Here is a 17,566-nt window from a genome sequence, read left to right as displayed (position 1 = left end):
TGAACCTTTTATTTATTAAAGGAACAACATATATTTCTTTCTTTCAATGGTTACACAGTCTCGCTTTAATGTAAAAGAGACTTAGACTGATGTACGTGTTGAAAATGTTTGAATATAGGGGAAAATAAATGTTGAGGACACAACAGTCGTGTGTTTTTAAATGAAAATGAAGGTTTATTAGATTATAAGGTTGAATGGCCTTAAGTAAAACTGAGGTGACACAGGAATGTGCTGCTGTTGACTTTAAGACAGAAACTCGAAGGAAAAGGGAAAGACAGGCAGAGAAGAAGGAAAACAGACATTGAAAGCCATTGAAAGCCAGAGGCTACCTTAATGGAAAATTCAGGAACTGAAAAAAGGCTGGCAGTGGACACACAAATATAACTTACCACAAACAAACATGCAAATGACACAAATTTATACATGAACTGTTATATTTTTTCCTCAGTGGCCTGTTTCTCATACGGCACACACATCGGACCAGCAGCTCTGGACCACAGATAAAAGAACAATGTGTGTCTTTTCCCCTCTCTCTTGTTCAAATACTCAAACACACAGTGTCCTGCGGGGAAAAGGTGGTTGTCAACAGTGATTAAACACACTGCTGCAAGCCCATAATCCTCAAAAAATGATCACCTCAATGGCAGGAATTTCATTATGTTAAGTGTATGTGAACAGAACATCACACACACACGTTAAGCACAGCAAACCTTTGTCCTATTTTGTACAGATACATGCTAAGGGTGTCACACAGGGGTGAAAAAGGGCTCTTCTATTTTAGCCAAAAGTTAACTTGGTGCGTTCACTTGTCTTTTTTAATCAAACTGAATTAGTTTTATGTTTTTTGGACCATAGATATGGTTTCAGTTTTTATTCAGGTTATGCAGCTCGTCTAGCCCACATCTGTCTCACTTAATCACATCACATCCAGGACTGTGGCCTTCTACAATCGTTAACTGTTGACAGAATTGAAGAGCGTTGCCATTAATTGCCTGAGCTAAGTATTGTATGGCTTAATGTCCATCAGCACTGATATCCTTTTGTAACACTCTCCTCCCCAATGTGCTCTCAAATAATATAATAACTATTAACAAAGCAGATAAACAAACTAGTATAACCTACATTATGTGTGTGTATGTGTGTTGTATTTTTTCAATATGGATAAACTGTTTTTTGGAAACATGGATGCAATTGCTGTGTAGTATTCATTTTAGATTCAGGGACTGAGCTGTTTCTCTCTAATAATGGATCATTTTTCCTCTCTTGGGACTTTAGAAGCTGAAAACATCAGCTCTTTTACTTCGTTTTTTTCTTGGCGATTTGCATTAACAAGTTTCCAGGAACTCTGCTAATCTCAGCTCACACTGTCCTAGAAGTTATTTTGTTTTTTTGTGGTTTCTAGAATTACACTTCTGCCGTCTTTCAGGGATTTTTGGGTTGTATAGTAACTATTCACCGGCACACAATGCACCATTTAACTTGTGTGTAGATCGTTGGACTATTTGACCAATAGATTCCAAGTTAATCCCTAAATGAGAGGCTAAAAACAAACCAGCCGGCCCACAGATTTTTCTTTCTGTAATCGTTCCTAGAAACTCAGAGTTTACACGAGACACCAGTTATTGAGCCAAACCTCCTCATTCTTTGGTTCCTAGAAACAGAGAGCCCTCAGAAGATGCCAATTACATTATGCACTGCCTTTTCCCAGTTCTTAAAATGAATAACTGCAGTGTAGATGAAATAGTTTGAGCTATGGGGTGAACACCTTTACTAAATCTCTTGGCTTAAAGAGACTCACAGAGTGATGTTTTTAACAACCAGCCAGCTTAATGTCTAATCCTACTTTATAAAGGTTGCTCTTGTTTGTCCGGATATACACGCAAAGAGTTGTTCATGAAGGGTATTGTTTTGTACATGTTTCTATGTGTACATGGACATGTGGGAGCTAAACCAGTAACTTTAAAGCCCATACCTGTAATTCTGTTTAAACCTCAGTAGCATTTTTTCTATGTGAGCAAAGCCTCTGGGAGCTTTTCGGCTCTTCTGCTCTTGATGTAGCAGTTTTGCTCAGCTATAAACAAAGTTGTGAGAATGTGTTGCGAAACACTAACAAAACCTGCAACACAGGCTTTTGGTTCACAAGATCTTCTTCTCACCTGAATGAGAATAGCTTTCATTTGTGTATGGAAGTTATTAATAGCATGCTCTCCATGCAAGCAGATTTCAGTTGTGATTTGCCTGCAGCCATTTTGGAATCCATAAAAATAAAATGACTCATGCTGTTTGTAGAGGTGAAAGTGACACACGCATCACATTTTACATAAAGGTGCTGGGGATGGAGTTAGTGAAATCATGAGGTTTATCTCATGAGTGGATATGTCCAGGTGAAAATGAATGGCCATCAAGACCGTGCTGCTTAAATCGTCATGTGCTGTTTTAAATGTACGTAAACAACAGCTACAGGCATGACACTGGTAAGGTGGTGTTAATGAGGTGCGTTTGTGAGCTGGCTCACTGAGACCTTTGGAAACAATGGCATTTTAAAAAAACATTTTTTAAACAGCTAAAAACACCTGGTATCGTCTCCAGCAAACACTAAGACATTTGTTACGACACAGTCTGAGATGCAGAATGACAGTGCTGTTTTCTTACGAGGACTTGACTTTGACTTGTCCCCAAGGACTTAAGACTTGCTCTGACAGATTTGAGACCTGTCTTATACTTGTGTCAAATGACTTGAGTTGGACTTGCTCCAGAGAACTCAAAATGGGCTTCGGCAACACGTGACACTTTGGGTAATGATACTGACTGGAACATGTACAATCCTCTGTTTGTCTTTGTCATTGCTCTTTGTTGCTCTATCAGTCTTTGTGTCATTCATTTGTAATCTTGTGCTCTCTCTCTCTCTCTCTCTCTCTCTCACACACACACACACACACACACACACAAAGATAGGGCTTCTGCAGTTGAGTACCAGGCAGTGCTGACCTCTCACTGTCTACCTCTATCAGTCATACACACATGCACATACAAACACACACTGACCGGACAGTGCCAGTCTCTCATTCTGGGTATGATAAAAGGCCCTTTATGCTCCAAGTATCTTCATTGTAGTGATGGAAACACACATACACACACACACACACTCACAGATGGAACAGGTAGCCCACTTCAAAGTTAACAGAGAGACTTTGCACATCTGAGCTTCTGATACCAGCTGATTACAGTATTCATTATCAGACCAACACTCACATGCACGGACACATGTATGTAACCACACAAGGTCACGCACACATTCACATGTACCTCGGGGTGACAGTGTAACAGCACAGATCAAAGTGCTGGGTTGTACCGCTGACAGTCGCACATGTGCTTTCATGTTTCACCTGCTCAGCCAGAGTGTGTGCTGCAGTTCAGTGTTCTTACTTTAGGCTTTCCTAGTGTCTTTCTTGGACCAAAGCATTTTCAAACACATCTTCTACTACCAACCAGCAATAACGTACAGAGATGAGGGTGAGCCCTGCTACACAAACCACGAACAAACTAAAATGAACTGATTTGAGAAAATGACATTTTACATTTATTTTATTTTATTTTTGTTTTTTTTGTTTTCTGCCTGCCTTTAAAATCTGTGACTAAAAACAGTTTTTAAACCAGCGGCAGCACCTTTTATGAGCTTTAGCAATTCAGTTGAAATAGAAATGACCTTTAACAGCAGAGGTATCAGCTGATTTCGTATAAAAGAGTTAGAGGAGCTGTTTTGTACTTATTATTCACCATCCCAGTTTCATTCAGGATCTGTCTGTTAAATATCAAGCTACTGTTGGACTGGCTAAGCTAACTGTCTCCTGGCTAAAGACCTTCTTGTGTAATTTTAGGCAAGAAAGAGAACAATTTCCCAAAATGTCAAACTATTTCTTTAAATACAATATGTGAGTGCCAGTGTGGAAAGTATAAACTGACACAGCTTATTGTTATTTTAGCAGCTTTGCAGTGATCCCAAAATACACATCATTTTTCCCCTCAAGGCTAAATGGGTCAACACTTGATTTTTGCCATTTGAGCGTGTGTCCCTTCCCTGGACCCCTGCCGTACTCATTAAAGTCTTTTATAATACGAGGACTGTAGTCACTCCAATTTATGTAGATGTTTCCAAAGGTGCTGTAAATGAAAACTGACTCAATCCAGCAGGAGGGCTTTGATAAGACAGTGTAATACTTTCCACCTGCTGAACATCCTTTGCACTCTGATGATACCTCTGATACAGATTTTTACGATAAAGACTTGCATAGTTAAGTCTTTTGTTGAGCCAGCTGCACGTTTTATCTTGCTTTTACAGATTCTGCACTCCCATCGCACATTTATTCCAACAAGATTTAGCTTCACAAGTGAACTGTAAGCTGTCATTTTGGCATTAACAGTAACTGGAAGAAACTGCTGCAGGCTGAAAAGTTTGGAATATTTTATTACCCTAATAACTACATTTCAAGGCCACACTTCATTATTTCTGACAATTGCGGTTTGGACAATGTGGCTTTGTATTAGTTCAAACTGTAGTCTACGGCACACTCACACACAGGTGCTGGGTTCCTGCACTTATTTTGGCTGGAAATCCCTGTAAATTCTGGGATTGAAATAACTCAACCCTAGAGTATTTGCAAATTCCTTTTAGTTGAGGAAGCTTTAACATGACATGATAATAGTTTTGTATTGCTACTAACGTCCCTCACAAAATTGCAGCTGTCTTAAAGCACCAAACCCCACCTGCAAGGGATTTCCAGGAGGTAAAAACGAACAGTGATTTATTATTTGCATTTATCTTTGGTCCCAGAGGTAAGTCATTATACTAAAATGCTGTAAAAACAAGTTAAAAACATTGCCAAACAAAACCATTTCTAGTAAGTGAGTAATTATCTACGGTTTTTGCTCTTCTTTAATTACTCTTCGTGTTTAATCATTTCTGTCATGTCATGTTTAACCTACTCGTTCACCCGCAGGGAGAGAGACCTCATTTACATTAATTGCCTCCAATTTGGAGCATAACCAGAATGAGAACATGTGTAGATACATTTTGTTTGGCCTGACCATAATAATGGGTTTCTAACTGGTCAGTAGGGAGACGTATGGAACCACAGTGTGAAGAAGTAAAGGAGAAGGCAGAGAATTAAAGTTTACAGAAAGATCAGGTGAAATCTGTCAAACTGGACATTGGCTGAGACTGAGACACTGGACTCATTAGTGACACTACCTGGTAGAAGAATGCACTGCATAATGATTTGGTAATGATCTCCATTTGATCCTGTGTAATTGCCACAACACCTAAGAGCAGGTATTCATTTGGTGCTTTGCGAGCCCTTTATTATGTTACACATATTTCCTTCAAGAGCCTTCATCACTAAAAAAACACAATTCAAAAGTTTGTGTATACAAAATAAGATATCAACACTAAGGCATCATCACAGGTTTCAAAACAAACAGAAAAAATAAAATTACGACCTCATGGTTGTTGTATACTTCCAACCAGTTTAGGAGCAGATGGTTCTTTCAGTGTGTGCAACAGGTTTCTTTCTTTTCTCAGTCTGTAAAATCCAGTGCAGTCCAGTTCTTCATGGTGGCGTGCAGGAGTTTGTCATAATTAGCACACAAACTCTTGAGTAATGGCCAAAAAAGTGTTTTGCAAGGTCACTGTGATCTTGAACTTTGACCTTTGACCATCAAACTCTAATCAGTTCCTCCTTAGGTCTAAATTAGAGTTTGCCAAATTTGAAGAAACTTCCTCAAGGCGTTACTGAGATGTTGTGTTCAAACACATGGGACGGACAGTCTGAAAACATAATGCAGAGGCATAAAAATGGAAGGCAGCTGATTTTTATTTGTAATACAGGATGTCACATTTGTCAATGTATGAAATGTCAAAATATTTCCTCTCTTAAATTCAGTTCTCTAAAGATAAAATACCACTTAAATGCTAAGATTAACAAAAATGCATGTATGCTGATAAAATCATTTATCAGTATCACTGTTACTATGCACGCGTTTGACAAATGGTTGATTTTCTAGTGAACAGGGTTCATGACCTGCATAATACAGCAGTGTCATTCTACTAGAATTACTTATTTCCTGAAATATTAAATATAAAGATCAGCTTGAACATACAACTGTGCAATGCACTGTATACCGAAGCATGCATGAAGACTTAATCCTGCAAGGCCAAGTCACCCTCTCTCTCTCTCTGCATGCAGTGACACTAAAAAGGGAAGTGACAGGTTCACTGTTGCAACATGAGAGCTTTTAAAGCATACCCTACCCTCTGACACACAGAGGCACTCACACATATGTACATGTAGTACATGCACTGAGTTACTGGGATGCCAGTCATTATTCAAGAGAGTTTAGACTTGACTTGAAGTTGTCAAATGTAATACAGAAGAAGAAAGAAGATCTGTCCTTCATCTAACAGAAAAGAATTCATTGTACTGCTGTCCACCTCAGCAAATTCTGCGGCTCCACTTGTTGAATTGAGTTGTACTAAGAAGCTCTTTGGTGTTTGAGTGTCAAAGTGAACATTTGTTGTTTTTGTTTTTAAAGAATGAAGACAATAGCTGATTCTCTCCCATAGCACACACCCACAGCCAGCGTCTGATTGGTCACTTGTGTCAAAGCCATGGAGGCTCAGTGTATACGGGATTTATTATCTCCTTGTTCTGCAAATGTTTAGAGGTAAATTCACCTCACAAATTAATTGAATTTAATGTCAGGTGTCCCAGAATGTGTTATGCAGCACTTGTTCATGACAGAGGTCCCAGTTTACTTGAAAATCTGCTTCTGATGCCTTATAAAAGTCTGATTAAAGTAAAAGAATGAAAGAAGGATGAGGAGAATGGGATAGATGGTATTCAGGAAGACATGCACAGGGAGAGAGAGAGAGAGACACCTAATTCACCTATGAGCTGAGTTTCGACAAGTTCTCCAACCTGTTAAAACTTGTTAGGAAGGACAAATTCTCACTGACATCAGTAAACAAGGTCAACAACAGTTGGTCACACTTTGCCCTTTAACAGAGGAGACAATTTGTCAGTTCGACACACACACACACACACAGAGAAATGGAGGGACAAAGGAGAAACTGCAGCATGTTTAACTTGAAATGACAGCTTTTCACAGAGACACGAAAAATGGAGATAATACCATGACCTTTATAAAAATGGGACATCAGTAAGGTTAGAGTACACTCTCAGACGCACAACTATCGATAAATATGTTTTTTGTTTGTTTCAATCAAAATTCACCCACCCAGAGCTGATCGATGACACCTGAAGTGTAGAAGAAGAGTTTGCAAGACTGCATGTTTGATACGGGAGGCAGAACAGCATGCACAGATACACACACTTACAAATATACACATACGGTACACACACATACATGTGCGCACATGCACACAAACACACACTGCTATGTCAGCAGCCCTGCTTTGCATATTTCCCCTCTGCATATTCTTGATTATACTTTACTTTCATGCTTCCTCTTTTCCTCTTTTGCTTGATTGTAGATTATATTGTTGTGTGTGTGTCTGTGTGTGTGTGTGAGTAGGTGAACCAAAATGAGACATGTAGGTGAATTCCCTCCACATGCCACACATAACACACAGAAATCCCTGCTAATATCAAATATGACTAAGAACAGTAACACGTAAAAAAATAGAGAGATATGCAAACAACCTCTCTCCCTCCTTAAATGCAAATGAAGAAACATTATTTTTGAACAGATTCAGGTTGATGTTTTTTTTTTCACCGAAAAGGTCAACTGAAAACAAATTTAAGAAGAAAATGTTTTCAAATGTCTTCCTTTTATCAGTGAGGCATGAAGATGGTGAGAAGAACATATTTTTGTCAGTGAGCCAGTATTGCCAAAGGCAAGCAATTATGCAAACTACTTTTTAAAAAGACTTTCTGAACTTTACATTAATTTGTTGAAGGTCCATTATTTTCCACTGTCACAGAAAATAATGTTGTCTTTCTGGTGTTAAAATCAAGCAAGCAAGGGGGCTATTTTAAGATTAGGACTGCATCCTGTTATTGAGAAAGAATGAGCAGATAATCCAGTCTTTAATGTAAACAGAACTGCTAAAGGTTGGCAGGCGTTAGCTCTGGCATGGCTTCAATCACCTATTCATTGGACAATAGCTCACAAACTGTCCAAATTCTATTTTACTGTCTATCCTAAATATATATCTCGCTGCCATGTTTTTGTGGAAATCAGAAAATGCATCGCAGAGTTCTGTGGAAGATGGAAAAACAAGATGAGCACAGCAAAATAAGCTGGAGTTTAGATTACAGCCTGTTTGTGTTTGAAGGAAGGAGAGATAAAACTAGGTGACTGGGGCACTGAGAGAAAATGACAAACGACGATGAGGTTCAAATGTCCCTTTTGGTTTATTACTGAAAGCTTTCACTCATTGTCCAAGACAATGAGTGAAAGCTCAAGCTGTCAGAATCCTGTTTTGTAATGAATTCCAACTGCTTGAGCTGTCAATCAACACGACATGTTTCTTCCATGAACATTCATGGCCTGTGGCTGCCTGTGGTAAGAACAGCCATTAAGAAATTTCAAAAGCGACGTATAAAATTTAGCTTTCAGGTATTGTATTGACATCCAAAGTGACATACAGTGAAAATACTGCAACGCTGGAATAAGCTTCAGTTTCTAAATCACTCAAATAGAGTATGAGCCAATGATAGCTCATTCCTGAGTCAACCAAAGTGTTTTGGTTTTTTTTTTCTTACCAGCGAAATGTGATGCATGCTGACATGTTCTGTTCTGTTGAACAGATAGAAATTTCCATGGGAAAAGTCACTGTCAGTCACTGTTTGACACATGCAAGAAATGCATCTGTCACACCTGGAGCCACTCTGTAATTAGGAAGCTGTGATAGTCATTAGGGTGAAGGAATAGCTGATTTTCTTTCTTGTTGAGAATTTGATGAGAAGATTGATACCACTCTCAAGTCCGTGTGTTAAATATATGTGTACAGCCAGCAGGAAGTTAGCTTTGGCTTACCATAAAGACTGGAAAAAGGAGGAAATAGCTAGCTCAGTTGGCTCTGCGTACACTTTTGGTTTTGATTTGAACAAACAAACATGATATAAGTTGTTAATTAGCAATCTTTAGAGGTGCTGCTTGTCAGATTTTGTTTCCCCCTGACCACCAGGCAAGTTGTCTCCCACTGTGTCCAGTCCAGCCAATTTGTGGTTAACAGATATGAGTGTGTCTTGTCACTTCACTGGGACCTCATGGTTTGCAGCTACCTTCAGAGTAGGGCCTTCCTCTGGTATCTCAGTTTCTCTGGATCTTTGGGGGCTAAAATGTGTTGTTCTAGTCTGCAGGCCAGCATTGGGTTTTCAGGTGAACCCAGGTACAGGTCACAGCAGAGAGAGAGAGAGAGTACAATAAATCATCCGTTCTGACAGAGTAATATTCAGGGGCAGTTTTACAGCTTACAGAAGGAGGAGGCTAAGGTGTGGTCAGGTGTGTGTGTGTGTGTATACTGAAGGAATGCAGAGGGTAAACTGTAGCTGTCAGCTGAATAGGTTTACCTGCCAAGGTGTTAACATCACACGCACATGTTTCTTTCCAGGATTTTGTGTTGTCCAATCTTCCACTTCCAATGAACGCTCTCATATTCATGACCCTTGTGGAACCAGTTTAAATATAAATATAACCAGTATTCAAATATGCATTTGCAAAAATGAAGACAGAGTTATACATCAAATGTGAGATGTGAGAAACATATAACACAGATCAGGCCAGATTTCAATGAGATGTATCATAATGTATTTTACTTCCTCGACAGAGGGATAAGAGAGGCTGTATAAGGGAAATAAAGTGAAAATGTTGCTTATACAGCAAATGTCGACTTATATGTTGATAGTATTTATGGAGATTGTACTGATAAAAACAACATTAGAATCACACATGTTTGAGGGTAAAGTACAAACCATGCAATAGTTGGTGGACTATCTCTCAGCAGTATTTTATGCATTTAATGATGTCTTTGTACACTTTACAAAAGCGTATGGCTCAGTCCTTACTATAAACATGTGCAGCCTGTGTGCACACAGTGTGTGCACACAGGCAGGGGAGCATCGCCCACCACCTCCACCACACACACACACCCAACTCCTTTCAGGTCAGGAATCAGGACCCAAATTGAATGATGTGCTCTCTACTGGAACACACAGGCTTATTCATGTTCTGCTGCAATACTAAACTCCTGGTGGTCATGTGAAGACCCAAAACAACAAGTCCATGACCCAGTTTGTGTCTCCACTCACCGCTTAAAAACACTGGTGTATGTGAGAATTGCAGGTATGACAACATCCTTTGCAATACTTTATCATCTCAGAAGTGTTTGCCGATTGAGTAGCGGCAAGACTGAGCAGATTATCCTGCTATTAACAGTGGAAGCTTAGATAACAGCTGTATTTGATAAGATACGGCAATGACTCTGTAAATTAGTCAGTTTACAGTTTACAGCACAGAGGTCAGTGGTGAGTTTGTATGGCATGTTCACAAGGGTTACTTTATGAGAATGAACATTGACATGAATATGTGGGGGGAGTAGAAAGTGTGAGGTAAGTTTCTTCATTAGTAAAAATACAAGTTTTTTTTTTTTTTTTTTTTTAAACAGGCTATTGTGTGAGCTAAGGTGGACCAGCTGCTAATGTAAAGGTCTTCAGTATTTCAGTGAAAGGTGGTGGTTATGTGTCAGACCAGCAGCTCTTTATGTGAATAGTTTTATTTATTCAAAGTTGGGTCATTGAGATAATAATATTTGAATGTCCTAATCAGGGGGTCCCTCTTTGTTGTGTGTTCAAATGAGGGGCTGTGGCGTTAAAATGTTTGGACCCCCGCTGTCAAATACAAACAGGAAAACCCTCAGAGAAAAAACGAACAATAGTGTGCGTGTGATGAGCAGGGTTGGGACGCACACCAACTCTGGAGAGTATTGGAACTCTTCCTCCTTTTTCATAACTGATGAGCAGGTTAAAACCATTATCCTGTTTTCATTATTCTTGCCAGAGGCGCAGCAGCTCAGCATCAGATGGATCTGATAGACAAAATGTCAGATTCTTTACTGTGACGTGCAGTCTGTCACAGGAACAGACTTTAACCTTTAGAAGCAAATTAGAAAAAAAGGACAAAAATAAATGAACTAAAATCAGCCCACTATGATCTCATTACTGGAGGTGTGGCCATTCTCTATACCTCCTGAAAAGCTGCAGTAAACCTGTAATAAATCGTCCAGAGGGAAAGAGCACAAAAGCATGACTTTTAACAACACTTTAGTATTTTATAGACCCATTCTAGGTGCGTGTAAGCCTGAGGGAACTCATAAGGGTGAGGAGCTTGTATGACACTTCCTCAGCTTTTATGATAAAAGTGATGACCAGCAGGTGAAAGCCACACACGCACCCACACCTACATGCATACATGCACTCAGAGGGTCAGTGAGAATGAATTAGAAAGGCTGACTTTGAACAAAGACAAATAAAAGCACGATGAACGATATGTGTTTGTTCATACTGCAGCTGTTGACTTGCTGGAGTTTTCCTCTGGCTGTGGGTGTCAAGCCAGTCGGGATAAAAAAATACAACTTCCTGTTTGATCAGTCAAAATAAGATTCTTGTAAACAAATGTACCGCCACATTTCGTCAGTAGCGCAGTTTGACTCCGTTTGGCTTACACTTGACAGAATACTAATAAACTGGAGAGTGTACTGGGTTACTTTCAGTGCTTTAAATCAAATGGGCAACCAGTAAAATGAACACATTTTAAATGTATTTAACAATGTTTTTACCAGAGTCGGATAACAGTAAGTTATGTAAGGCCACATTGACTCAACCCCCCCCCAAAAAAATATATATAATTTTCTTTATAAAAATTCTAGCTGCTTAAAAAAAGTATGTGCATATATATATTTATATACTCAGAAGCTCACAACTGTTGTACCAAGTCAGAGAGGGGGTGAGAAGTGTTTCCTCTTATACCCACAGCTCTGCTGAGATTGAACAAGAAGACACAGCAGGGCCACAGCTGGATCTTCCGTCAGATCAAACAGATGCAGACTGCTGACTACAAAATAACAAACAGGAGGTGTGGCGCTAGTAAATAGCGTGAGAGCTGCAGGATGTACTCACGAAGAATCACGTAGCCTGAAAAAAGGATTATTTATTAAACAATAGATCTGTTCACTAGACTTATGCTTAGCTGGATTTAATTGGTGGTCTTTCCATAACATACACAGCGCTCATGATTATGGGTATTGGGTGATGAATCTTTTTTTTTTTTTGCTTTATTTTGAAAGAACGCGTCTTTTCCTGTATCATCCGGGCTAACGGTCGCCGTTTTGACGCAGCACTTGAGTCTGAAAGCCCTACCGTCGCCTTGTCGAGTCATCGCTAGAGAAGAGCACGGAGCAGACGGAGCAGCCGTCTGATGGCTTGAAAACGGGGAATAAGTGAGGATCACGGCGGATTTATTGCACCGCACAAGCCAAGGGGCGCGAAGCGGCGGTTTTCGCAGGCAGAGGACTGGATGCTGATACGGATGAGGATATCGCGTTCTTTGAGCGAGGCTGGTGCCTGTTGGTAGCGGTTTGCACGACCCGGGCACAGACAACACAGACAGACAGAAAGAAGTACGAGAGCCGCCGCGGCACCAGCGAGCGAACTTGGCTTCTCTGCCCGGTGGGAGGTGTCTGTCTGCCTGCTGCGGTTCGCTGCACGTTCCGCTCGCGGCGTCGCGTTCCCGGACCGTTTAAGAAGGATAAGGCTGTAGCTAAGTCATGTTTTTGTAAATAGCGTCTTTTTCGGGGTTTTCAGCAACCAACTGTGGCTTTAATGTGACGCACTATACTGACATTTGTGCTATGTGTCGGATCGGATCCCTACTGCAGAGGAGTTAAAGGCTTTTTAAGCAAGTTTTTTTCCCTTTATTACATATATCTTCATTTTTCTACGGTGCCAGTAAAGCCCACACGGATGTAACAGGTAACGGTACATTTTTTGTCTCATTATGGCGCTTTGTCTAAATCGTGACTGCTTTTTTTTTGGGTCTGTGTCTTGTCTTTGCCTGTAGGCAAAGTTAGCTGCATAGCCTCGTTTTCTTGAGTTCCTCAACAGGCAGCGGTGAACCCCCTCACTCGCACGTCTTTCTCGCGGTTGAGGACTTGTAGTAAAGGCTTGCACTCTTTCCAGCCCAGCCAGTCAACTTGCAGCTCATATAATATTAATAATAATAATAACTTAGAGCGACATTTTGTCATGAGTTAACCTATAAGCCCCTGAACTTTTTGGTGTAGCTAAAGACTCTCCTGTCTCTTTGCCTTCTAGTTGCTCATTTTAACAGGATGAACATCTGTTTTTCTTTAGGTTTTAATGAGCCTCATTTAACTAAATCAGTTAAATTCAGTTAATTGTTTGCATGGAAAAAATCCCGACACAACCTTACCAGTTTAATAACAATTTTGATACTTAATTCTGTATCATTTTATTTTTTTAAGACTAGCTATCTATTTTAACTTCTGTTTGAAAGACAAGTCTGAGCCTCTAAATCTGGCCATTGCTTGAATGTTTATATGTACATTTGCAGGGAGCCTAATATGACAGTAATATTGTATAAAGGCTTTAAATCGATATTTCTGTCTTTTTGTTACAGTACATTTGGGCATTTGAGTGAAACAGTCCATGCTAGCAAGGCTAATTAAGGGGTATTAAAGACACCTGTGATGATTGTAATCTGTCGAGGATAAGAAATAAGCTAATGTCATACACTTAACCGTAAAATCACCATTGGCTATTATTGCCATTAAAAGAGATTTTTTTTTTTTGGGGGGGGGGGGGGGGATTATTTACTATTTATGTTCCTTTTGCATGATTGTAGAAACATAAAGCCTCTGCTCTGTGTTACACCTAATAACACCACAGAGCTGTTGTGAAATCACTGTAAAAATATCTTCTCATGGCTCATTCCTTAAATAAACAACATATCCTAATAACAACCACAGAGAGACACATGTTTTTGAGCAGCAATGAGCTTAAGTAATTTCACCACAATATCCCCATGGGGATTCATTTAAGTTGAACGTTACCCCAAATTATAAATAAACAGCACCAAGCATCTATCCATTTCAGACCATAGGCTCAGAAGTTAAGAGACTGGGAGCTGTAATGCTCTTCAGTGAGAACCGCTGTTTCATACGTAAGTCATCAGTCTAGTCTCTTCAGTTGGTGTCATCGAACTGTGTAATGTATTACCTCATTGATCGTTATAGGTCCTTTCTCTACGATCTACCCCTGGACTGGAAGTTGACACATCTGGCTGAATGGATGACTTCTCTTAACCTCTAGGGCAGCCAGGTGCCATTACAGGCAAAATGATGTGAAAGTGGTTTGTGCAGTTTCCAGTTTACTGACACACTTTGCACACAGTTGCTTAGTGCAATTTTAAATCCCCATTCATAGGAGACCAATTACTGAAGAAACTCTACAAGTGACTAAACAAAAATGTGACAGTTATGCTGACTTGTAGAAAGCATGTTTTGGGGTATTTTAAACTTGAATTATAACATCATACACCAAAGCAGCTGCTGTTCCTCTGTGCAGTGCCACTATGATAACACAGTAGAAGTTATTTGTATGTTATGTCAGGCATATTGCAAATTCAGTAACTTTTTTTTTTTTTTTTTTTTAACTTTTTTGGTAAGTTTTCAAAAGTTTTTCTTTAATAATGCAATATGTACTTTAATATACTAGTGCACTGTCCTTGGATATGCATTTAGTTTCTGTGCAGTGGCTCTATCTCTGCCACTCTGAGTGCCCCCCTCCTCTCTCATGTTAAGCTGCTGAATTGCCACAGAGTAGCCTAACCTTAGGGTCAGCCAGACTGTGGTGAGTTTGGGCTAAATTTGGAACGTGGAGCAATTAGGTGCACACACTACTGCATCACTCCACTGCATTAACTACACAGGGGGCAAATGGGAGGGAAAGACTGGGGGTGGGATGCAGGCCTCTTTCTTGTCAATGAGCTTGAGTTGGAGATTAAACATTGTGCCGAGCTCAACCCAAGGCAGATGTTCACAGTGACCCTGTCTCACCATTTTACCATGCAAATTGTTTATGAAACCAACACCCAACGGGGGGGATAGATCTCTGCTTAGTGGTCAGAGAGACTGACAGATTTGTCAACTGTTACCATACTTGTGGCAGCGTTTGGCTGGTGTTCGTTTCCTTCCCTGCTTGTGTCACTCATCACTGATCATGGGCCAAATCTTGGTAGAATGTCACAGTATCTGACAGCTTGTATGTTCTACTAGGCACTTCGGCAGGGAACCAAGTACCATTTGGGATTCCCTTGAAGTTGGTTGGGTCAGCGATGTAGTCCAGGAGATATGTTAAAAAAAAATGCAGTTTCATCTTTTCATTTTTTCTTTTCCCTCTCTCTGTTTTTTTTTCCAGCGAAAACAACAGAAGCAGACCGAGCTGGGCCAGGCTAGGCCAGGCTAGGCCTACCTAGCCTTCTGTCTGGCCTTACCAGGCAGGCCAGCAACCTCTCCAAGGAGTCCTGCCTTCACTGAGCAGAGGAGGCTTCAGCCTGTTCTTACAAAAATTCACCACACCTCAAAGTCAAGCTGTAGCAGATTGGATTCGAACAATATTTTGTCTTATCAGCCTTTGGGAGGCCATACTGGTCTGTTAGATCTCCAATTCTTCCATGTTGTGGTGGTTGCTCTCTGAATGTTGGCAGCAGGATGGGTTCGGGTGTTAATTTGAAGGGTGTCACCTCATTGCAGTGCTTGCACTCCCCCTCCTGTGACTGCCTTTCGTCCCTTCCCTCCCCAGTCTTTAAGAGAAAGCCCCATCGCCTCTCCTGGGGCTTCCGCGTGCCCTATACAGAAGGGCCTTGCAGGAACTTTAAGTTGTTTTGTTGAAACAAGTTGACATTGCAAAGAGAAAGAAGAGTTAATAAATCCTTGCTAAAAAACTAACACAGCAAAGATTGCTACAGCCAGTTGATTTTACTGATTTATTTTCTGTAACCGTCCACTTGCTTTTCCTCAAGTTTGATCAGAAGTTGGAGAGTTTTTCATCTGAAAAAGGAGCTTGCTGGTCAAGATTTACACCTACAATCAGTTTACACTTAAAAAAATTCTTATTTATACATATAGAATTTCTCTTTTGTGCTCTGAGCCTCGGGGAGAAATGTCTGAAAGCAATAGCAGCGGTAAAGCAGTGAAATTCATTGCCCCGGCCCCCCCTCCTTCCTCTGCCTCTCCCTGTCCATCACCCCAGACCCCTCACAAGAATGTGAACGGCTCTGCCAGTTCAGACTCGCACCTGGTGGAGAAGCTCGACGGATACCCCGAGGTCCAACGCCGGCGTCACACAATGGATAGAGACTCTAAAACAGCCGAACACCGCTTCTTCCGTCGCAGTGTCATTTGTGACTCCAATGCCACAGCTTTGGACCTGCCCAGCAAAGGAGCTGTGATACTCACCTCACCTCCAGACTGTGAAGGGCCTCCCCCCTTCGGCACTCCACAGCCCTCAGGGCCTGGACCTGGGGTGCAAGATGCTGAGGAGGGGGAGGCCCCAAGAGGCTCTTATTTGCAGAGTACGACCCTTCAGCCTTGTCTTGGGCTTAGTGGTGCAATTGCAGCGGGGCACGTACACAGCGTTGGGGGAGATTTGGGTGCAGGCAGTATCACGGCTGCCATTCCCACCAGTAGCAGTGTTGAACATAGTGGAGATGGGGCAGTAAATGAGCCCAGCCCGACAGTATTGGATGTTACAGATAAAACGGTAGGCAAACAGCCTGACGTCACTTTGCGTCCCAGAGGGTCTGAGAACACACAACAGGTGGCAAAAAATGGAAAAGTCATGGAACATGTGGATGACGTTAGCGTTACTAGTCCGGTCGAGGAGAAAGAGAGGGAGACAGAGGAGGAGAAGGGTCTAGCAAAAGCACGAGCAGAGCAGAGAGAAGCTGAGAAACGAGTGCAAGAGGATATAGAGGAGGTAGAGACAAAAGCGGTTGGGACTTCACCTGATGGACGCTTTCTGAAATTTGACATAGAGATTGGAAGAGGGTCCTTTAAGACTGTGTACAAGGGGCTGGATACAGAGACTACTGTGGAAGTGGCATGGTGTGAACTCCAGGTAAGTCCAGGCTCATAAAACTGTCCCCTCTTCAGTGTCTGTGCTATGTTTCTTCCTGCTTCCTGTTCATCTGGCTAAGGCTTTAATTAAGAGTCATTTTGTGGTTGTTGTCATCCCTGAAATGACTCAATTCCATCCAGTCGCTGAATTTAATCTTGCTTTTTGCTATTTCTTGTACTTGTACTGTATGTTTTTTTTTTTTTTTTAATAGCTTGAGAACTGGAGGCTACTGATATGTGAAAACTTCCTGCTCGCTCAGCTGCTTTCCTGTATATATGTTCACAGAATGAGATTGTAATCTGATTAAGGTTGAGATAGTGTTGCAGATTGCACTCTGGCTAAAGCTGCAT

General features: G+C 40.9%; 1 protein-coding gene across 3 annotated transcripts in view; it reads left to right on the top strand.

The window, feature by feature from the left end:
• Positions 1-12,469: 12,469 nt before the first annotated feature.
• wnk1b (WNK lysine deficient protein kinase 1b) overlaps positions 12,470-17,566 on the top strand; it is an 82,624-nt gene continuing 77,527 nt past the window's right edge. For all 3 annotated transcript variants that reach the window (XM_041030374.1, XM_041030373.1, XM_041030375.1), the window contains exons 1-2: positions 12,470-13,049; positions 15,516-17,216. In XM_041030374.1, coding sequence (XP_040886308.1) covers positions 16,260-17,216 — 957 coding nt within the window. In that variant the 5' untranslated portion in view covers positions 12,470-13,049; positions 15,516-16,259. The remainder of the gene's footprint in view (positions 13,050-15,515; positions 17,217-17,566) is intronic.

This window comes from Toxotes jaculatrix, chromosome 22 (genome assembly GCF_017976425.1).
Source record: "Toxotes jaculatrix isolate fToxJac2 chromosome 22, fToxJac2.pri, whole genome shotgun sequence".
Taxonomy (NCBI): Eukaryota; Metazoa; Chordata; class Actinopteri; family Toxotidae; genus Toxotes; species Toxotes jaculatrix.
This window is presented reverse-complemented; position numbering and strand designations above follow the sequence as displayed.